The following is a 23,865-nucleotide window of genomic DNA, read 5'->3' as shown; positions in this document are numbered from 1 at the left end:
TAGCTTCAGATCAAACGATTTCATTCACCAAAATAATCGAGAACAAGAAAAACAGTAATACCGTGGTTAAGTACTATATAAATAGTCGCAATTTTGACACGGAATAATAGAAATTTCAAACAAGTGGTTGAAATTTGAGATTTACAATTATTTAGGTCATGCCGTCGAAACTTCGAGGAAGAAAGTAAATATGATGATATGTAAAGTTCCAATTTGGGAAGAAAGTAGAATTTGCAAATAAAAACGTGGTATTGTTTGTATAGAAAGTCGAAAATTCAAAAAGAAGTGGAATTTTCTAGAAAATTTCAACATTTCGAGAATAAAGTTTGAGATAACATAATCGAAACTGTCAGATTTAAAGTTTAAAATTGTAATAATAATAATATATATTTATAAAGCGCTTTACATAAACGAATATCTCATAGCACTGTAAGCGGAGATAAAATCTTAAGAAGTACAAATATCAGATAAATAAGAGCAATAAAAGGAAAACTGTAGTCAAACCAAAGCAGATTATCGATCAATCAATCAATTATTGCAACTAACATAAACAAGGTTAAGACAAATAAAAGAAGATCAATCATTCAAATACATGATAAAAGATGAGTTTTAATTTGGGACGGCATGGCGTTCCACAGACGTGGTGCATAAATATGAAATGCCCTATCAAAATGAAGCCTTCTAAGCGTTATTCAATGGTAGTTGAAGGGTCGGGCTGTAGAGTGGAGAATGCACCCACTGCATCGCAACAGTTCACTTAATGGGCCACCGTGGCATCTGTAAAACTTAAATTTGTAAGAAAGATCCAAAGTTTCTTCGACAAACGTTTTAATAGCACAAAACAATGTTACTTTTCAAACTTTGCTGCCGTTTTTAAATTATTGTAGGCCTACATGGAAGCAACAGAGTCATGGAATGTTATCACTCCGCGTGGCAAATGAGTTGGTAACGATTTTGTTTTTCCTGTATCATGTACAAAACATTTATACCCGCGACAAAGTATCATCCTTTTCCAATAAGACCCCTCCCCTGGACGACATAGCATTTTAACCCCCTCCCCTACCATGATAGTTCAAAATTGTAAGTTGCCCCCTGCTCCAGTGTCCATTACCATAGAGTTATATAGGGATAAATTACTGAGATACAGTTTCATCCAGTTTTTCGGTGGAACATGTTTTATCATCAATGGAAGTGTCCCGTTGTTTGCAATCAAAATCACTGAATACTTTAATCAAACTATAGTCTGAGATAATAATGTATGTATGGAGCCGTTTAGATGCTGTTAAAACGTTACATCTTTCTGTAAACATAGTAGCAACTCTTAGCAAAATGACAAGTTTTTCAGATAATATGTTATAAAATGACAAATTCCTTGAATCTAATAAGTGAGGTATTACACATTTTGCTGCAAATAACACAATAATAACTTTTATCAAGTGTCACCATTTTAACAAAATCGCAGCAAAGTGACAATAATTACTTAATATATTTTTCAGAAATTCAAAAAAAATTGCAAGAAAATGATTAATTGTGCTCATAAATCATCATACCAACTATTTGTAACAAAATGATAAATTTATCACAACTGTTCGACCCCCACATTAGCGATTGTCTGGACAGAATTATGCTCTAAATCATTATCTATGCTCTTAATGGAGTTCCTAAATTCCCTGTAGCGCCCTCTTTACAAGTTGACATGTCGCTCGCGCTCGGTATACGGTATACAATTCTGTGACAGTGGTTGATATTTGTAGTTTCGAGCTTGTTTCGCTGAAGCCTGCCTTCTCCCTTCCCTTACCGTAAAAAGGCACACCTTTCCCTCATTCTCAATCGGAAGGTTTCTTATAATCAATACAAAGGCATAAAAATGCATGATCCGGATTAGGTATCAGTATTACTAGGCCTGAATGCCAGAGGGAAGGGGCCATAATATTTTGGGGCGAAAAACTGTAAGTCCCACGTTCTCATACCCTGGTAATGGAAGTATACCAATTAATTTTACATGACATGAACACGCGATGTATGAGATCATGTAGTCCCGTACAATGTGTTGATGTGTAGGCCTACATGCCTGGTAAAGATTATCGATGCGTCAGCGCATATCGGAAGCAGGCTTTTTAGCTACATGTTCGACTTCAACTTGAAAACGCCACTTTCACGATTGGAGCCTACCGGACGTTCCGGTATATACGGTTACTAAACGATAGAATTCGCTCAATTAAGATATTCACGCAAAATATCCAACTACTAAGAAGAAAACTGTAAAACTAAAAATAAAACTTCCTCAATGAATGAACTATATAAGGAACAATTAATGCGTTGTGATCAATCTTTAGCCTGCTTTAGAGTGTGTTTTCTTCATAGCACAAAGTTAGTCATCATTTTTATACCACTAAAGATCTTTCACTGACGATTTCATCGATGCGTAAGTTCATTAAGCTTTGTTTTTCATACAAATAAAAGCATGTATGATATTTTGTTTTCAATGAACGTAACAATACACACACATACACGGATACACATTATAGCTGAACCGTGCAGCATTTTGAATGGAATTTCACAACAAGCATCTACGGTAGTTCTGAAGAGACATAAAGACATTGAGTTACCGTACGCATTACCACACCACAATAAATTCGCATATTTTTTTCGAGTTGCCGACTTTAAGTAACTAGAGAGTCTCTGGCAACGATATGTACAGTATTTTAGGCAGTATTTGAGGTACTGTCGGAACTTATCCGGACACCTCTTCAAAAACATTTCGAGTTGTCAGACAATTCAACGACATGGGTTCATGACACCTAATATACACAATATTTTTGTGAAAATTCGGGCACCTACTGAAAGAAAAAAATTGCAATGTGTTTTCAATGGTTAAAGTAATATTATTATTATCATTATTATTGTAACGACTTCCCCAATAATTATAACCAATATGGAAGGGTAATAACACGGCAAATGATTGTATGTATTGGCATGCGATGCAATAACTGATGATGCATGCCTATACGATATGCACAGTAAGATGTTGAACGCGCGCCCAGCGCGCGAAAAAAATTGATTATATTTTTCGGGCAAGTCGTTACAGCCCCCCCCCCCCAAATTCCAAATCAGATTGGGCTCCTACGCCTATGCATTGAGCCACTGGACTAAAGCTATCAAATTGTATAGATGATGTGTCTGCAACACTGATCTCGATAGCACATAAGAACACGATATTTGTTGAAGATACACTAACATATCATTTTTTTTGGTGGGGGGGGGATGTCGAGATGTTGTGTTACACTAAACGTGACATATTTCAGATACATGAAATTTTGTGGAATGTCTCTTCAGGGCCACCGTATGTACAGAAACATTTACTATTCACCACACACTCTCGATCTCATTGTCAGTTTGTGATGTATACACCGTACCGCAGGGAATAAACCTGACGGCAGATTTAGGATTACATGAAAAGTATTTGTAATTTGCGGTCGTCCAGGTGTACGTTTGAGCTGCTTTTTGAGAAGACAAATGACCGGGCACGTCCCAGTAGTACCATATGAAATACTATCGCAAATGGATTTTACAGGAATAATTCATCGACTGATATTCATTAATCGAGGAGCATGAAGATGGTTTAAGAATGGCAAATGTTAAAGTAGCCGTTCGCGTACGTCCATTGAGTAAACGGTGAGACTTGAAAAGGTGGACTTAGGCCTACTTACAGTAGTAACTTACTACTACTACTAGTACGCTAGCATGGGCAGGCCCATAACTTAGATTAAAAATAAAAATACTTAGGCTTAGGCCTTAATAACTCTAACTTGGGTTAGGCCAGGTCTTTACCTATGTTCCCCACCTAATTAATTAGATGAACTGTTAGACACACATTAAACGTTGTCTTTAAGTATGGCATGTTAAGAAATTTATCCTGATATAGGCCTAAGTCAAATTTAGACATTTCTTAGCCTGACCCCAGAGGCGCGATGTGAAATTCCTTAACGTGGTATATTCTGGAACATAGCCTAACCTAGATCTATAGGTCTATGCCTACCGTGACACAACATACCAGCAAAAAAGCAAAAAAACTAGCCGCAGCTAAGTACATTTTCACCTTTCATCATGCTTTCTTGACTTATGCTTGTTTGGTATTTGAACAGTTCTATTCTCCCACATCCCCCATCAAGCAAAGCCCCAAATATATTCTATAGACAAGGCCTTATGATATTACTATAGTCTAGGCTAATAAACTTTCTTGTACTAGGCTGATAATTGGATTGGGGCTATACTAATGTCAATACTAAATACAACAATGACATGTTTAGAGTTCCTTCCTTATGCTAGCTTTAGTTGGCCTCTTGGGAGAAAGAGGTTGGAGGAAAGGAAAACCAACCCGCCCATAACCTGCAATGGCTAGACTATTAAAGTTAGCTACTTTATTGACACAATTACTGTGAAACCAGATTTCCACCCATATCCAGTTTTTGTCTTTGTCAGTGTTACTACTATATAGCTCAACACAGTAGCAAATACCTGAAGATCAAAATTTAAAAAAAGATCAAAAATCAAAGTAGGCATACTAGAAATGTTTATTCAAGTCTTTGGCATCCTGCATTTCAATTTAACAAGAGTACGATGGGGTCACTTTTTGGGTCCTGAAATTATGGGGCATAACAGGTGACCTTAATATAGTTTAACTCAATCATTGTGCCAGAGGTTCACTTCATTCCAGTAAGAGTCTATGACTGTTGGCTACAGTAGCCTATTGAAGAAGTGTGTGTTGCAATATGTACACATATATACAGTACATCAATGAATCATTTATTTTTTGTTTAAATTTTGTGTATCCATTATTGATTTATGTTTTTTATGTAATGAAAATGATGGTTTAATATGTACAACACTATACATCTTTGCATTTGTGTAGCACTCTGGCCACTTGCTAAATGCCAATATGATGAATTATATACAATGATGAATACATGTCATGAATAAATGCCATCATTGCCATGAATATATGCCATGATGAATTATTCACTGGTACTGTTTATGTGTGACTGCTTAACATACTTCTAGGTTTCATGGTACTTCAGAAAGTTGATAATTGATGATTGTCATCATATATATCCACTACTTCCTGTAATAGATAAATACACTAACTAAAAGTTTAAAGCTCTTACATCATGGCACTGGAACAGTATTGGTGGCTGTGCTCAGTTGGCAAATGTGTTTTAAACCTAATATACTTTTATGGAAAATTATATTGATACACAAGGATGTAAAGTTTTCAACAAAATTTAGTGATGAGACATGGGGACAAGATATTTGTAATAGCAGATATTCCCCACCCCCCTCACCTAAGCCATGGGGGACTCAACCATTTCATACATGGTGTCTTTTGCTTGAGAAGTTACTGTATAATGTTGGCTCATTGAAAATGACTGGTAGCTAACTATATATACTTGTTTGTTAATAAGGAGCATGTCAACTAAGATGGACTTGGAATTATTTATTAATGTACAATGATGTACTGTATACTGTAATTCTCCTTAGTTACAACAAATAATCTTGCATGCAAAGTTTACTTTTCTCACTCAGCTAGCTTTATCATCAATTGTTGTATTTATTACTGATCACTTGGAGAGATCATTTACATAAATTTTGGTATTTAAAAGGCCACCTCTTGTTATGAAAGGACTGTTATTGATTTGCGTTTCATTCAAGTATTGATGTGTACCTGTTGAAACCCACACTGGTTGATACACAGATCAATGCCGTTATTCTGTGGGATAAACTCTCATTGGGAATGTGAAATTAAGCATGCTCTACTATATCCGTAGCATACTGTCAATTAAGCTATTTTACAGCATTCATCTCTTTGTAGACATGTACATTGTTCTTCACGTTGATGAGGGATTGATAGTGTAACCAGTAATGACATTGACAGTACTATGTTACATGATACTGAGTTGTGTTGCATACTGTATGTATATACTGTATGCCATCTCTTGGGCATTTTGAAACATTCGACCATAGGGAATAATTTATCCGAAGAGCATAGCATGTGAAATGTTCAAAATATATCAATTTTTTGTAGAATTGAACCAAATAATATAAGAAACAAAATATAGAGCCTTCGAAACTGCTACAGTACCTCATATTAAAATTTCAAATTTTTGAACAGAAATGATTCCCTTTACATATCATGCATCTATAGTGACATGAAGTATATAGTCTGTACTTTCATATGAGATTCAAGTAATTTGCAAGTTACTATTTAATATTTATGGGTATCTTGATAATTATCGCTATCAGGGAGGGAAAAATAGCATACATGTCAGCATAAGATGTCTGAGAATCTGCATGTATGTTGCTTGAAACTGCTGGTTCCTAACAAATGATTTACATAATTTATTAATTTCCATGTGAACTGTGATATGATTGATATCAACACATTCATTGGTTTTAGCACATGTGTATGTATGTACATAGTTCATAGTTATAAAGTCTGGCACCTTTACTTCAGTGCTTGTTTGTTTGTGGTTTTGGATTTTGAATTTTGCAATCTTCAGAAACAGAGAGGTATGCATATTGTCCATGATTTATCTAGTCCCATTGCTAGCATGCAGAAATCTTGATATATTAAACAGTTCTGCTGTTTTTTATCAAAATTTTATGTTCTGTGACTAGGTTGATTATTAATAAATTGCTTTAATACTATTAAATGGCATACATTTGATCCACACAGAGAAGAAGAGAATGGTGCAGTCAGTGTTGTCAACATACACAATGAGACATTACTCAGCATTACCAATTGGAAGGTACAGTATATATGTCATTTAATTTATAAATATTTAGAATCATTTAGAATATTACATTCATAGAGGAGCTGCTCACAAAAGTCTGTGGAGTCCTCAAATTGTCGGACAAAAAATTGGATACCAAAAACTGCTCAAGTTCTGAGGCTTTCCCAACCATCTTGATTTTCCATAAGTCTATAGTAGCTAGAAATCTAAACAATATTTGAAACTTTTCCTCTTTTTTTAAACATTTTATTCATTAGAAGAGAAAAACTGAGTGAGATTTTGTAGGGAATTGATGTAAATTTGAAGGGTTAGGTAGGGCTGAGTTTAAATTTAAACACAACTTTACAGAATGTGTCTACAGTAAGGTAAAGTATGGTAATTGATTGCTTAATATGTTTACATGTAGTTAATGTGTTCTACTGACTTACTGTATAAATATCATGCACATGTATGTAGCTAGAGAACATTATTCTAGAGCATCGGAATGTTGGAAGAGAAGGAATAATTTCTATTGAGATTTGAAAACCTCAGAGCTGTTGATGAAAATTATTTGTTAAAAATGTAATTAACTTCAGTATGCGAACATTATTTGCACACAGTAAATATCAAGACTCGCTCTTATATTGCTTTGGCTTAAGCGATTTTATTCCTGTGAAAGCTGTTTCCAAAATGAAATGTGGTTGTTGCCTTTTGTGGGCAAACAAAACCAGTTTATTGCTTGTTTCAATTCTTCCACCAGATTGGAGGAACGGACGAGGGTGACAGGCACAGAGAGAGGGTCAAATATTTCTCCTTTGATTATGTCTTCAATTCCTCTGACAAATGGGATGGAAGTTATGTTTCACAAGAACAGGTAACTATTTTACTTTGTGTGTACATAAACAGTGCAGTACAGTGTACTATGTACAGTACAGTTCAGTACAGTATGTATCAGTTCTTTTGTCCATTTTGCTCCTTACATGTCATCAGGAACTAAATAGTCTACAAGGTACTGTACATTGAGAATGCCTTAGATTGCTTCTATACTGTAGTTGTTGTGTTGTTAATAATGATTGCTGAGATATGCAGAGCAGATCAGGCGAATCAGGAAAGGTGTCGTGGAAAGTCAGACTGTAAATATTTAAGTGAAAACCTGGCTCTTGGCTGGGTGTAATTAACATTTTTTTTGTAGATGACTATGAGGATGGTATATACATGATATTTCATTTTACAAGTACAACTGCTGTTTATGGCTTTATGCCAACTTTTGAAATTTATTAGCACTGGGGTAGCTTCCACCATAATGATTTTCTTGGCAAACGATGACTACTTAAAAGAAGTAGCTGTTGTAAATAATTTTGGACCATGTTCTCACAGTTTGTGTTCTGTTTGTAAGCCCTAAATTGGTGTACTTTATCAGATGAATTGTTCTCTGGCACCTACAGTATAGTGCAGTATATCACTATTCACTGCAGTCATCAAATACTGCAGAAATTTGGTATTCGGGGATTAGATCCAAGTAGGTAAACGGTTTGAGTGTATTAATGGATTCTGGATTCAAATTTATTTCATATGGACAGCATGATACTGTATCACACTACAAGTAATTACTTCCACTTAGATAGAACACTGAAGAGTAGGCCTATGCTACTCTTTGAATAGCCTCTCTGCAGTGCAATTGCCATGTAGTTTTCCATTAAGTGATGGCTGTTTCAATTTTGAATATTTTAATATGCACAGACTCGTACAATGGCTTTCTGCACTGTCTTTTGTGGACTATGCATAATGCAATGATACCTGTACCATCACTTAATTTGCATGCAATGTTGGGAGTTGGAGCATTTTGACAAGGCCTTGTTTTAAATAATAAATGCGAGTAAGTTTTGTCATTGTTCTTATTATTTCAGCACAACTGAGCTAATTGACAAGCTGTCTTGTGTCAACCTAAATTTTTGAATTTTCAAAATTCGTAGAGGGTCGATCACAGTCTAGATTCTAAATATCAGTCATTCCGTGCTGCAGATTTTATTGACTATGAGGTGGCTTATATCTTTACTTTGCAATCTGAGATTTTTATAGATATTTTTTAAGATCAGCCCTGTAGGCTCTCATGCATTACCCCTGTTCCACATCCAACCAGGCTCTTTCAAGTCCCAAAAGTAGGGAACAATTTTTTTCACTGGACTAATTGTGTTAGTGGTAATTGCAACTTTTCCAGATATTTGTTCAAGTACTGCAATGACAGTTTGCAGACGTGTTGCTGCTGTATATGTGTCCAAATGCACTACACCCTACAGAACCATCTTCTTTAGATCTATGTAAAGAGCTACTTTATCAATCTTATGAATCATGCAACACTGTGAAGTGCATTGGTTACAGATCTTTCAGTACATGAATACAATCAGGATACCATGCATAGTTCTGACTACTCAAGGTGAACAAGAGGGAATAATTGAATGCTCAAATCTTGTGTAGCAGCTTTGGAGTGTCTGAATTTTGTCTCTTAATAAAATACTACGGTGCCGATCAGGGTTCACGTTTTTTCAAAGAAACGGTCATAACTTTATGGTGGGGGGGGGGGGCAATTTCTTTTTCGCTGGACTAAAATAATTAGTCGCCACTTTCAAAATTCCTGTCCTGTAACAATCATGACTATAATAAATTATCTTTTGCATGTTTTGATAATTGATTTTACAGTGAATAGTCAGTCATACTGTAAGATGACCAATGTCTACCCCACTCTTTTGATATTTATTTGTAATGAAGGGATTGCTTATTATTTCGCTAATGAAGAATTTTTAGAATTTCAACTTTCAATGATATTGAATAAAATAAAAGTGCCGCCAAATGCTAACATGTTAACATTTGGCTACAGTACAGTGCAGTACAGTAATATTGTTATTGCAGTACTGAACCTGTGTCATGTACCGTACCACCAAAAAAACTTGCAAATGCAATTTGTAATGTAACAAGCCATATGCCAAATGGGCGCGGCATGGCAGGCTAAAAAAAAAAAAAACATACATAAAAACAAAAACAAAAACTGATTTGCAGTTAGGTAAAATGGATATGTTTAGGTACAAAGAATTCCCAATGTGAAGTATTTCTGTTTGGATACTATGGTAACATCATGGATTCAAATTGAAAAATGTACTTAAGTACACTAAACTGTGTTCTTATACATGCAGTAAGAACTGTACTGGATCATCTGATGTCAGAAATTTATATTATCCTTGCCATGTGGCACAAAGGGTCTATGGCATCCAGTTGCTTCTCTTTGTCTATCAATCAGTCTACCCTTCATGATGCCTTCTGTGTTGCACCAGGGAGCCAATCTCCCTGTTTGGATGCAACTACAGTACCTCATATCAGCCTCCAATATTTCAAGTCCAATATTTTTATTTAGTTGAACCCAGCGTGGTAATGAAATGACTCATCTCTCTGTAGTAATTAAGTGCTTTAACAGGGCAGAATATGATCAGCTGTTCTCTAGCTTGGTTAGAAAAGAAGTGATGCTAATTAAAAATAATTGCAGTATGGTCGTAGCGTTTGTATGCATTTGGAACATGTGTGTGTACAGGGCGGTTACTATGACTTATCGGACATTTAAAATAAACCTGCACGGTCAGAAAAATGGATCGGGATGAAGGATGTGAAGTATGAGATATAAACAGATTAAAAGAGGCAAAGCAGAGAGTGATGAAAGAGTAGATTACACCCTGGAGTGGAGAATAATGTTCCCCAAGGGAGATAGATGACTTGTTATATTGATACAGTCAGCAATACTCATACATATTTGGAAATGTAGACCTGACACAAGAGAGATAATCATATGCTTTACCTTGTGGAACGAAATTTGGTTGTAAAATAAAGATTTGAAATGTGCGTAAGGTGCAATATTGGCTTCACTTCATGCCAAGTATTTAATAAATTAAGCTCGTGCGCAGGTTTATAGGTTTCAATAATTAGTTATCATAACGGGGGGAAAAATTATCTGGTATTGCATAGCATAGTTATGTACACAAAGGGGCTAAATTGCTCTACAAAGGCAAAGATGGGTAGCAGCTTTTGTACACAAGGCCTTGTGGTACAGTTGCAGAGTAGGTATATAAAAGAAATTCATAAACCTCATTAGCTTATTAATATCCCAAGATTTGCTACTTAACATATGAAAATTACTCCATGTATTATCAGATTAAGTACAAGATCAATATTTGAAAACTCAGAAAGGAATGCATAGAAGTAGAAAATTTGTTTGAAAATATCCTGTAGCAGGTTTTAGTCCTTAGTTTCATACACTGACTAACAACTGGTATTATATGTTTGCAATTTACTTAGTACATCCATATCCACAACAATGTATGGTCTTCTTCAAGTAAAGTAAACACAACATTCATTTTTCTACTGTTCACTGCAGGAAAATATAGAAGAGGATATATATTCCAATCAATAATTTTGAAAATAATGTATACAGCATACAAATTATTTGCTTGTCAGAACCTTTGCATAATTTTCTATCCAGATTCTGTTCCCTGACACTTTAGCTTGTAACGCTCCACTTTGATTCATATTGTTTTCAAATATTTTTGACCAGAGTTTGTGAGAAATGTAATCAGTTTTTCATTAGCAGCAATCTTTTTCATTTCTCATCTAGAATTGAAAATATGTCATTTATTGATATGTTTATATGTGTATACACGTATGCATGGATGAGTACAGTATATTGCTCTAAATAATTGGGTTGTGTTCACTGGAAAGAATTGTCTCGGTAAATTTATTGAATGGTGTGTCGACTTAATAATATTTCATCTAGAGTTCAGGAAGTGAATCGGACTTGGCATAGATACTGTAAGTGTGTAAAATCAAAGTCCATTTTCGAGATGAATACAAATTTCTATAAAATTTAAAAGTTCAATTGACGAGTTTATAAGTGAAACAAAGAAGATTCATAGAAAGTTTGCATTTAAACCGTAATGCAACTTTGTACAGTATCACTCTGAGGAATGAAATCAGTAGTACTGTGATGTACTGTTTTTCATGGACACCAATAATTCTTACTGTACTAAGAAACTTGTGTGGTTACAATATGTTCCAGTATTGTGTGAACTTTTATTGCAACTATTATGTCCATGCACAGAAAATTTTGTCCCTCCACAAAATTTCATACATTTGTTTGTTTGTAATCCTTTGATATTTATGCCAATAATTTCATAATTACTATAGTCCAGTAAGTGTGGTACAGTACCTTTGTATATAATTGTTTTTCACTGCTTGCTGGATTTAATACCACCATGGATGCAAAGTGCTCTGCTTTGAAACAAAGCAGTACCATAATTTACCTGTAGACAGTACTATCATGTAGTGTGTATCCTTTGTATCATTCTAGATCTTATCCCATTGAATATATATACTGTACGTGTCACCTCGCTGAACATAATTCATTACCAAAGACAAAGAGATGATATTAACTCGCAAAGTTTTCAAACACTAGGCACATTAGCAATGTTATCATTGCATCAGAGATCTATAGCATGGGTAAAATTTGCTGGTAGTATATTACTCATTTTGGCGTCCATTATGTGCCACCGTAGTGTGAAGAGCTAAGAGACCAGACTTTATCATTACTTTGGTACCCTTTGTCTCTTTGTCTGAGTTCCACTACTTTACCGTCATTGTATGATGATCAAGATTTGACTCAGCAGTTCATGAATTTTCAAGTTAGTCATTTGAGCAAAATTAATTTCAGAACAATAAATCTTTCCTTTGTGTAAGCTGAGTTCACCTTGTTTGTATTACGAGAATAGAGAAAGCCTTTACTACAGGTCCTATTGTCTTACTGTACTGGTTAGCCTATACTAACAGTAATCCATGGGCAGCAGCACGTTGGTTGACTGTGACATATATGCTTAATAATTTTCAGAGTTCTGGTACGTGACCATAGATGCGATGCAATTATCAAAAAAGCAATGTTGGTATTCCATTTAGTAATTAAAAAATCATACACTTACTTCAATTGGTGGGATGAAATTTATTGAAAGGTCTTAGTGCCATGCAGACAACACATGCCGTTCTATTAATCTCATGCAGAAATTGGAGACATCTCGCTAGAGTTGTGATATCATGTATGAATCCATTTGGTAATTTCAACATGCATGAAAACATGAACAAGAATCACATATTTCCATCAGACAATTTAATGACTGGCTTGATGTCCTACTCATCATTATGACTTTATCTCAACAGCAAAATATTTATCATTTTTTAATTCGTAATAAGCAGTTTGGGTAAGTTTTCATCACAACCATTGCTATCACTTTAAGATATATGTTGGTTTGTTTTGGCTTAAATAGTTCCTTTGATGAGGATCTACAAATTATTTTGGTAATATTGAAGGCAGATATTTATGGTGTTACCTCTATTTCCCTTAAAACACCAATTTTGACCTTCACTCACTGGCATACTATATATGTGACAAACACGGCGCATTACTCGCAATTGTCATGAGATGATACTTGAAGTGTGTCTTGCATAGAAAAGTTAAGGCGATGCTATGGAGTAAATTGTGAACTACACTTCACAGCGTGACAACCAGTATTATTTGCTCACCCTAATCTGCTCCAAATACATGCACAGTTATTTTCTCATCAGAAGCCATTATACACCCAGATACCAGATGATCTGGTTAGAATCTCATTACCGATGGGGCAACACAGATTGTAGTGTGTGCTCAACAAACCATCAGAGGATACAGCATATATCTGGGGTTCACACCTCCCTGTCACACACAGCATGAGTCATTGGAAAGATTCTTCACTGGTATACATATGATATGGATGAGTAGGGAAATGATGAATCTTAGTGGGCAACCAGGCATAATATTGTATTGCCAACCTAATAAAAGATTCATGACCAATTCTTCTAAATTTTACTTCAGGACAAAAGAAAAATTGGTGGAAGTTAACAGAAAGGTTTTTCTAGTGGGAATTCTCTGTAGAGCAGCCATGTTGGTGTTTGGTTGCCAATCTCTGGCTATCTGAATTCACCTTCCAATTGAGTATATTCAAAATGAGACTATGACTGATCACTGTAGCTTTCAGAGTTTGTACCACAAAAATTGTTTGCCAGAACATACTCTTAGGATCAATTTGTGATATATATACAAAAATAAATCAGAAATATTTCGTGTTCATTTTTCTTCACATTCTTAAAATGAGATTTTTTTTTGGTCAAGCCCATGAACTACATTGTTACTGGTTTTCTGCAAGAATTGCACCACGATCAGTGATTAGAGAGGTTTTAATGTTTAAGATGAATTAGGATGACTTATGTACTGTACAGTAGATAACTGGTAACCACTTTACTCTTTTATCTTGTACAACAATAGATACTGGTGCATTGATACAATATTTTTCTTTTATGTGAGCATAAATTAACTTTTTGTCAAGGAACTAAACTATCATTGAGAGAAAGAAACAAAACTACAGCATGAAATGTTTCCCGGCAGGGAATGAGGGCGGTATTGAAGAGCTTAGCATGCATGGATTCCCGATGGGGGACAGGTCTGATTAATTCACTTTAGCTTCGGCTTTGAGTACAACGTTTCTGTATGCTGCTGTGTTGGACCTGCTGAGGGCACCTGATTAATTCACTTTAGCTTCGGCTTTGAGTACAACGTTTCTGTATGCTGTTGTGTTGGACGTATCTAACCGTAATTGTAGTTACGGACTTTGCGACCCGCATTGTAGTCATTGCCCACTTTGCAATCCGTGGTCCCCCTCACAATTTTGCAAGGTCGGTAAGAGTGACTCCATAGTTTTTCCTTTCGGGAGGTCTCTGTTTGATAAAGAAAAAGCTACAGCTACTATAGCACGTTACCGTACCTGCACTTAAGTTCACCAGCCATTAATTGAGAATTGGAAAAGGAAACAGAAACAATTTTTGTTATATAATGTCCTATAACTTGGGTTGAAAATCTGCCCAAGAAGCCTTTCCTTGGTTGAAGTCACTTCAAAGTTTTTTTACTCAGATACATTTTCATAAAAATTTTCATTGAAAAGCACTCCGTATGCCATGGTATAAAACTATTGCTACCATCAGACATGAATTTATCTCTTTCCTTTTATGCCTTTAGGATGGTTAACAGTCCACAAATTGAAGCAATGCTGTAAAAGTCACTCCTTAGCTAGTATGGAATGAGCAAAATGTCCTCCAGCTATTTATAGTTTATATCGATTCTGGTGTTGGATTTCTAAAGTCATCTGTTACAACAACATTACCAAAGTATTATACAAGTTTAAGAGGTGTCCATTTCCTATATATATATATATATTTTTTTTTATGGAATCGTTTGGTTCACTGAGATGTTTTGAAGTATCATTATGGCATTATTTAGCATGCTAAGGTAGAACTTTGATGATTTACATAAAAACAAAGTAATCATTAAAGAATGTACTTAAAAGAGATGAGACTTGTAGTAAAATTTGGATAAAATTTTTGATCAAGTTTTTTTTAAATATTATCCCTAAAGGTAACTATTTGTAAAAATGAAAGATGAGACGACAGGATGTAGAGCCAGGACTTATGCAAATTTGATGAAATTTTACTGTAGCAGAATTTGGATACACAGAGTAATATACAGTAGAACTTTTATTTTACTAATGATAGAGAATTGAACAGCCCTGTACAGTACTTGTATGTTTGTTCAACTGTAATTGCTGTTAATATAATTTAGACCTACCGAAACATACAAAAATACATCAGAATCCATATACATATATATTCAGTACAGTAGGAGTATACTAAAAAGGTGTTGTAGAATCCATTTGGTATTTTTTATGTAGGCTTTATGATGTCACCCACTTGTCTTTAAGTTTGTCGCATTGTGATTTGAAGCGAGGAAACAGAAATTCATTCATATACAAACTTAATGTGTCGTCGATCTTTCCTTATCCTCATTTTATTCCTAGTGACAGAAGGCATGTACGTAGAACTTGTTTACTTTGTGAACTTTTGAAATTGTCTATTGACTACACAGTTCAGGTATATACACTGTACCATGTACAAATATCCTTCAACAGCTGCACATTATTCTTACAATTACTATAATTAAAAAAAAAAAAACACACATACACACAAAGGGACAAGCACAATTGACTTATGTTTGAGATTCAGACTTGATGCATATTCAATAGGCAGATCGATTGAAGGAGATACATGATCAGGATTGAATATCTTGAAATAATAATGTTTTGTCTGTACGTCGTGTGCATAGCACATGTATGCTTTTCTTTGTAAGTTGTAGCAAATATAGTTCAATTCACCTTTGTTGCGTTATTAGATAACCAGTTATTGACTATGTAACACAAAGGAAAATACATTTGACCTAGTTTCTGAGATTTTATGTTTGTTGCAAATAATTAGTAATCATAATACCAGTGTTCAGAGGCAATTAAGGAGTCTCCCTGACACAGAATGACAGGCCATGAGAAACAAAAGCAATACTACAGTAGAGTATATTCTTTTCAAGCTGTTACTAGAATAGTTCAGTTTGTATTCAAAGTACAATATTTGAATGATCAGAAATTGATAGTGTATATAGGTAGTTCTGCCAATCCTCTCCAATATATACTATATATATGCCTTATAAGCTGTTACTTTTAGCCTGAAGGTTACAACTGATTGTGGTATTTCCCCTATTAATATCCACTCACATCAAAATTTATCACCCAACCTCTTCTCCCCAACATGCTGACAGTAGGACACAAGGGCAACCATTGATTGGCTTTACATCCACCTCTCTCCTTCTAGCTATTTGCCTGCAGAAGTATGTCAATATTTCAGATTAGTATGTTGCCATGGGAACACTTGTATATAACTGTAGGGAATGGTACAGTAGTATATGCTTGTTGGTTGTACAGAAACAGTTGTACAAGGAAAGCTGTTGTCAAAATATGGCTTAGAGGAATTCAAAGCTATATAAGTGCTTCTTTAGACAAAGAATTGCTGGTTGAAGTACAGTACTGTAGTTTGTAGTAAGGATAGCAGGCAACAAATGTGCAATAGTCAAGTGATTTGTTTAATGAAATCCATTTTCTTCTTGACATAAATTACTTCAAACATTCAGGAAATTTTTTAAAAGGTGTTCTATTTAACTGCATGGAAAGGTGTTGTAAACAAAATTTGTGCAAAAATATGCAAACTTATAATTTGAAGATAATTCATAATTTGATGATTAGTGTGCTTTAATTGTTTGTCACAAGAAAAATATTTTCCATCTCCTGTTACTCCTGTATGTGTTAACAAGTAATTAGTCATCTTAAAATTTACCCTCCCATTAACTTCACTTTGTCAAAACATCTATCGGTTGATTCTTGCATTATACGTAAATTTATCTTATTTTGAGAATTAATATAGTCCATGTTAAGTCTTCTACAAATGTCTTGCAGTTGGTTATAGTAAGTCGGTAAGATTGTTGACCAAATCCAAACAGAGCTCATTCACGATAAATGTTGTTTACATTATTGCAACTAGTGTACATGTAAATACTGACCCACCACTGGACTATATATAATCCATGGACTGAAGGTAAATGTTTCAATCAATCGGTGAATAGCCGGCACTTGAAGACAATGATTGCATCCTAATTGAGGATCATGATGTTATGTACAATGAGTGGTCTGCTATAAAGAAGCATCGATTGGTCACATTAAGCTGCAAGCAGTGTCATTTATAAACATATCCCATTTACTGTCCAGAGTTTTAACTATCTACTATAGTCACACAGATATTATTGATCGAGGAAAAATCGTCCCGCAGATCAATAACTGCAGAAAGGATCGGAGCAGGTAGGTTGCTTGAAGTTTTGCTGGTGTCCATGTGCGCACCAAGGAGGACAATAGGTTTAATCCGCACTGTGTAGATCTCAGTGGGGGTAAATTTATGCTGGGAAGATGCCCTTAATTTTAAGGGACGCCATTATCAAACTATCATGCTGTAAAATTTTTCCTACAGAATTTCCTCATGCCAGTTTTACCAAGAAAGGTTATGTACAGTATATATATGTATTTCATTCAATTTTTTCACTTTCCCCTTGGCAAATCTGCTATAATAAAGGAAGACATAAAATGGGGTTCCAAGTTTGTCTATTGGTCACCATCACCACAAACAGTGCCATACTTAGACTTGGTGAGGCCCTTAGCTGTATATTGAAGCTTAAAGGCTCCTTAATAAAAAAACAAATTATACCAAAAGGTCTAACAAACCTTGAAAACATACACATAACATTTTAAAAGACCTTGCGAAAAACCAAACAAAATTGAAATTGAAATTTTTTGAGGCCCCTGTAGATTGTGAGGCCCCAAGCTGTATCTTGTTTAGGAATTATGCTTAAACTCGGCACTGACCATATATGGTTGCTTCCTTTAAATGGGAAGAGTAAGGTAGTGAGGTTTGCTATAGGAGGCGAATTCCAATTCAATGGTATTAGCACACAAAATTGGACGTACTGACTTTTGTAGTATTAGTCTAGGATAGATGTTGTCTTATACATGCAGGTCGGCCTGGCGACAGTCTGCAGACTAGCGGCAAACTGTAAATGGAATGCACACATAGGCAAATGCATGTGCAACATATTGCGTAGTACGGTTACATGTACCATGTGGTACAAGTTTTATACACATATACTGTAGATGAGATGTTTTGATGTAAAATGTCACTTTGAGGAGTCTTGATGGGTTTGACTACATATATGCAGGTGTTATTCCGTGCATGCAGCTATCTAGGTAACCAGATGGATTTGATCTCTGTTGATTTGACAAAATCATCACAGATTTCATACCATGATATAGCTGCTGATTTATGTACAAGCAATATATGAGAATAAGATGACCAGACTTCCCCGATTCTGGGGATAGTCACTGGATTCCGTTTACAGTCCCCGGAACAGGAGGGTCCTCAAAATATGTGCCTGGAGTAATGTACAGTGACATGGGAATGTCTCCGAATTTGTAAAATATCCCTGAATAATTTCAATTGACACGTTTGTGAGTGAAGCCCTAATTTACAGTTTAATGGTATGCTTGAGAATACACTATTTGGCAACTTGACTTTTCAGGCACTGGGGTCAGAATCCAGATCCTCAGGGGCACCCCCTCCTTTATAGCATCTTTGTTCTGCCTCTGGTCCTTCCATAAAGGTACATATACCCCTACCTAAATCATTTGAGAGAATATAGATCCCTACCCACTCCCCTCACCGCCCCCACCCAAAAAAAATGCTTTGAAATATTGTGCTTGATGCTGGTCAATAGTAATTCCATGTTCCCAGATTTCATGGAAATTGGTGACCTTTATGTTATAAATATAATTGATCACATATACTTAACCGTAATACACACTGTTACCACTAGTCTTGTGACAGTTATTTATAAGTTTTATGAAAGTAAGATCCTTACACAATATGTTGTTGTTTATTCTTATGCTGAGGAACATACCCCACTGCATGGTAAGTGCAGCGTGGGTTGTTGCAAAGGACGCTGAACATATTTTACTACTTGGACTTTTTATACAGTATGTGTATGGTTATGAATTCACCTTAGACTCACCTGGCAACTAGCCCATGCATACACAGGAGCACACAGCTTTAGATAACTCCACTACTGGCTTCATATCCCGGTTTACCCCCCTGGGGGCAGAACCAACCTTGCTGATTGGTTTCTGGAATATGGGTAATATGTTGCCATAGGAACATGATGCATTTACTGACATTCAATTTGTTTGACCTTTTTTCGTTGTTGGCAGAGGTTCCCCTCTTCAAAGGGAGCTGTGCATGTACTGAATTTCCAGAATGGGTTGTAAATAAATATCAAACTTATAGTACACAAATTTTGGTGTAATAACTGTCAAAAGATTGTAGTATTGAAACTACAATCAATAGGATGATATTTAAGTACAATGTGTCATCCAAATAAAAACTGGCAAACATAGAAGACTAATACCAATGTTTACTTTGAAATCAATGATCAGATAGATATATAGTTAGAGTATATTACATTTTGCATTTTTGTGACAAATTCAAGTGCTGCATGTACTTACGGACAAATCCCATTTTAGCTACAGCTTTAATTAGCCTGCCCATGTTTAATATTTGATTAGTTTCACTCAGTTTTTCCAATGGCTGTAGGGTTTTGTAATATGAAGCAACCACATATCTCAGTTCATTTTGGGACAACCCTCCCCCCCCCCCAAATATAATTGACATTCACTTATCAGTTTAACACATGTATGTATATAGATAAATTATCTTCATTTGTATCAGAGGAAAGAGATTCACCAAAACCAAAAGTATCTATCATAAGTTTATATGAAATCTGGTTAGATGTTAAATTGTATGCTTCAAAATTATGACAAATCTAGTCTATTGAAGTTAAACAATCAAGGCTTCGATCCACAGGAAAGATACGTACCACTGTCATTCTCAACCTTATTCCTTGGACCTTATAGTCATAACTATTCACAGTTTCTCGAGTGCTCAGGTATTAGAGTCTGCATGCATACTCTCTTTGCAGAGCATGTTTATACAGCAAACAATTACTTCAAACTTCATAAGGATGGCAATGTAATCCAGAGGTGGGCAGTATACAAACACTTCAAATGATGTCAGTGAGGGCTTATAATGCCTTCTAGTACCTAGCTTAACAAACAAGAATTAGATAAGAATAAACCTCTGTATAATTAAGGACAGTTTTATATCTGTTCTTTTGACAGTTTTGATGTATACACTTGTACAGAAAGAAGCACAGTATTAAAACATGGTTTATATCTGAGCAAAAATGCTCAGAATTGACATTCATGAATATTCATCTAGTGATTAAAATACCTCCATTGCGAGTGAGAACTTTCAAAATTTTTTCATAATTTTATTTGGTAGTGTTCCATCTTGTTGGTAAATGTATTTGAGGTTTCATCTCAGTTCCAATGAAAAGCATACTTACTGAATGGAAATTCAATATTATTATGGTACTGTAAAGATCAATTGATAAATAGGGAGCATATAATATGTTCAAACATTCCTGATGTGGTAGACTATGTTTACTTCGTTTAAAGGTCTACATGAAGTTGGGTCCAGAAGTCATCAATGCTGCATGTGATGGCTATAACACCTGTCTCTTTGCCTATGGTCAGACGTCCTCAGGAAAAACATACACCATGGTTGGAGATGAGGTGAGTTGAGTTTTCATTATTGAATGGACCCTGAGCCAGGTGTTGAACTCATTAAATTGATGTTATGCACGTTTAAATTTCACCCTGTATAAGATTAGTGGCAGGCAACTAGGGGGAGACAGAGCTAACTGTGTTTGATTGATGCTAAACTCTGCAAAACAAAACACACTATTTCTTCTATCTTTCTGAATTCCTTACTGTCTATTTGTTTCTTTTTACAACAGGTGAATCCTGGTCTTATACCAAGGATCAGTAAGGGTCTCTTCAACAGTGTGGCTCACCTTGAAGAGGATGTCACTTACAAGTTTGAAATCAGGTACAAGATGTAATATTTTGGTCTCGAACAAATTGTTTTAGAGTATTTCAGGTCAAAGACCCCCTCAGTCTGTGGAGACCACCATTCTCCAGGGAACAAACATTTGGAAAAATACACACCCAATCCAATATTCACCTTTGTAACGTCTACTGCCATAGATCTTTATAATAAAAGTTTATTTATAGTATTTTGTTATATAAATTCTTGTTGGATGAATGTGCAAAATAAACTGATGGAGTAGTGAATGGTATATCCCTTTTGTTATACACATCTATGTAAATTAGTCTACGTTAAACTATTTAAAAATAGAAATACGACTCCCCTTTCACACTTTTACTTGTGTGTTTTACGAAGGCATTCATTGTGTTTAACGACTGAACTCGCTCTCCTCCATTGAACTTTTTTGTCTTAAGATATTAAAGCACAATAGATGGAACTTGGGGAGTATTACGTACATGGTCACCATGGCGATCTCGATTATGTATTTAGTCAAGCGGTACTTGTTGTAATATTCATTGATTTTTTTATTTTTCTTGTAACAGTATTGGATCTTTTGATTCTTATACTTTTGTTAGTTTGTTTGTCTTAAAAGAACGAAGTGGTGGAAGAATTATGAGAATTGTCAAGGAAAAGAGTGGAATAATTGGGAATAATTTCATAATTCAAATGGAAAATATGCTTTCAACATAAGTTTGCGAGGGGATTACAAAAGCATGTACTTGTATTATGTAATTCTGATACTGTGTCCCCACCACCTGCTCACACACACAAACACATATTTACCTATTTTGTAGCAATTTACATTATAGAATGTAGAAGTACAAAAAGCTAAAAATCGTACTAGTGTTGTAACTTGCAATCATGTTTAATAAGAGACTCTGTTAATGTAGTTGGCATGAAAAGTAGGTCTGGAAGAAGTTTGAAGTGGGGACAGGAATTTTGGTAGTGGGTGTAGCGTGGAGATGTTACCAAGTGTTCATTTTGACAAGGAGGAGACGGGTATCGTTGTCCAAATATCTATTCAGCCTTGTCTTGGAGTGTTTACTTAACATCTTACAATTCTCGTTTAAAACAGTCTCATTCTACAATGTTTGCAACTGAATACTAATATGATCAAAGACCATTGTCTCTCACTCCCCTCCCCCCTCCATCCCCCCATTGCTTAAATAAGAGTTCTTAAAGTACTTAGCAATATATTGAAAATAAATTGTTTATATTTCTTTAAGCTTCATGGAGATATACAATGAAAAAGTAAGAGACCTACTGGCTCCAGCTGGAAGTGAAGGATTCGCTTTGAAAGTCCGTGAACACAGCAAAGATGGGCCATATGTACCAGGTAAGTTTTTTTTTTTTTTAGCCAAGTGAACATCATATATATTTCATCTCAAAATACAACAAATTAAATGTATTCAAGCAGACAAAAGTTATAAATTGTGATTGTATATATGGTTGTAAATAATTTGGGAACACTTTCCAATTCGTCATCCATCTCACCCTTTCCCTGTAGACATCCATTAACTCTACTTCTCATTTCTCAAATGTGCACAGGTTTCATGGATTAACTTACACATTTAGGTATTTCTCAATGATGCTAGGATAAAAATGTTTAAAAAAAAGTATTGCTCCTTCCATCTGACATAATTCACATTATACACAATAACTGCAAGTAACTGCAATTTTAATAAGAACGACTTCCATTACATGTACAAAAAGTGACGCACTGTTTTAATTCTACAATGTCAGGTTCACCTGTACTTTTCTATTGCTTCAGGTTCATTTGGTTACTGTCTTCACTTATGAACTCACCTGTCATTGATCATGTTTTTTTTTTACATGCTTTTTCATTTCTCGTTAACTTTGCTGGGATGCTGCATTCAGTGCATCATTGATCTAGCTTTAAGCGTATCCTCATCTTCCCCTTTTGCAAGCGAAAAGGAAAGAGTTTTCTCCTCAGTGCATGCTCTAGCGAATATCAAAGAAACTACTCAAAAGCGCTTCATCACCCAAAACTGATTGAGTCCTCAATAGGTCATGACTTAATCCCTGAGCTGGTAACTATCTCTCCTTTTGTACGTTCATCCAGCTTATTTATAACCAAACTCTCTCCCCCTCCAGGGCGCTACTTTTGGTGCCTTGATCCTTTCATCCTCGGGCTACACATCCGCCCCTAGGAGTCATCTTATTGAAGTGCAAAGCCCTCCTTTTTCGGTCTTTACTCAATCTTTGCTCAATCTTTTACTCAACGATAAAAGTCAATACGAGATATTAGATTATACAGTAACAAGCCCCGGAAGACTCTTGACGGCCGGCCGCAATTGAATTAAGTGCTAATCAGTAGATTTGTCGTCCCCAAACTACTCCTTCATGAGAAAACATCAAACTCACAATCGTGTTAATCAAAGAACTAACCATCTCAGTTTCAGGCAAATATAAATTTATCCATTTTTTTGTCTTGCTCATCTTACCGAGAAGGGTCGTTGATCATCGAGCCAGGAGGAAAATCAAGCGAAGAAGCACCCTTGCCTTTCATTTGTTAATTGGTTTTCGGTTTCTCTATACG

The 23,865-nt window shown here is 35.4% G+C and overlaps 1 protein-coding gene across 4 annotated transcripts in view; it reads left to right on the top strand.

Moving 5' to 3' along the window:
* The first annotated feature begins 3,383 nt into the window (after window positions 1–3,383).
* The window catches only part of LOC139970975 (uncharacterized), an 88,140-nt gene continuing 67,658 nt past the window's right edge, over window positions 3,384–23,865 (top strand). For all 4 annotated transcript variants that reach the window (XR_011794272.1, XM_071977081.1, XM_071977082.1 and 1 more), the window contains exons 1-6: window positions 3,384–3,675; window positions 6,734–6,806; window positions 7,531–7,644; window positions 20,873–20,989; window positions 21,214–21,305; window positions 22,532–22,641. Coding sequence is in view for 3 of the 4 variants with exons in the window: in XM_071977081.1 (XP_071833182.1) it covers window positions 3,629–3,675; window positions 6,734–6,806; window positions 7,531–7,644; window positions 20,873–20,989; window positions 21,214–21,305; window positions 22,532–22,641 (553 nt within the window). In the remaining variant the exon portion in view is untranslated. The remainder of the gene's footprint in view (window positions 3,676–6,733; window positions 6,807–7,530; window positions 7,645–20,872; window positions 20,990–21,213; window positions 21,306–22,531; window positions 22,642–23,865) is intronic.

The sequence above is a fragment of the Apostichopus japonicus genome, chromosome 8, assembly GCF_037975245.1.
Source record: "Apostichopus japonicus isolate 1M-3 chromosome 8, ASM3797524v1, whole genome shotgun sequence".
NCBI classification, from domain to species: Eukaryota; Metazoa; Echinodermata; class Holothuroidea; order Aspidochirotida; family Stichopodidae; genus Apostichopus; species Apostichopus japonicus.
This window is presented reverse-complemented; position numbering and strand designations above follow the sequence as displayed.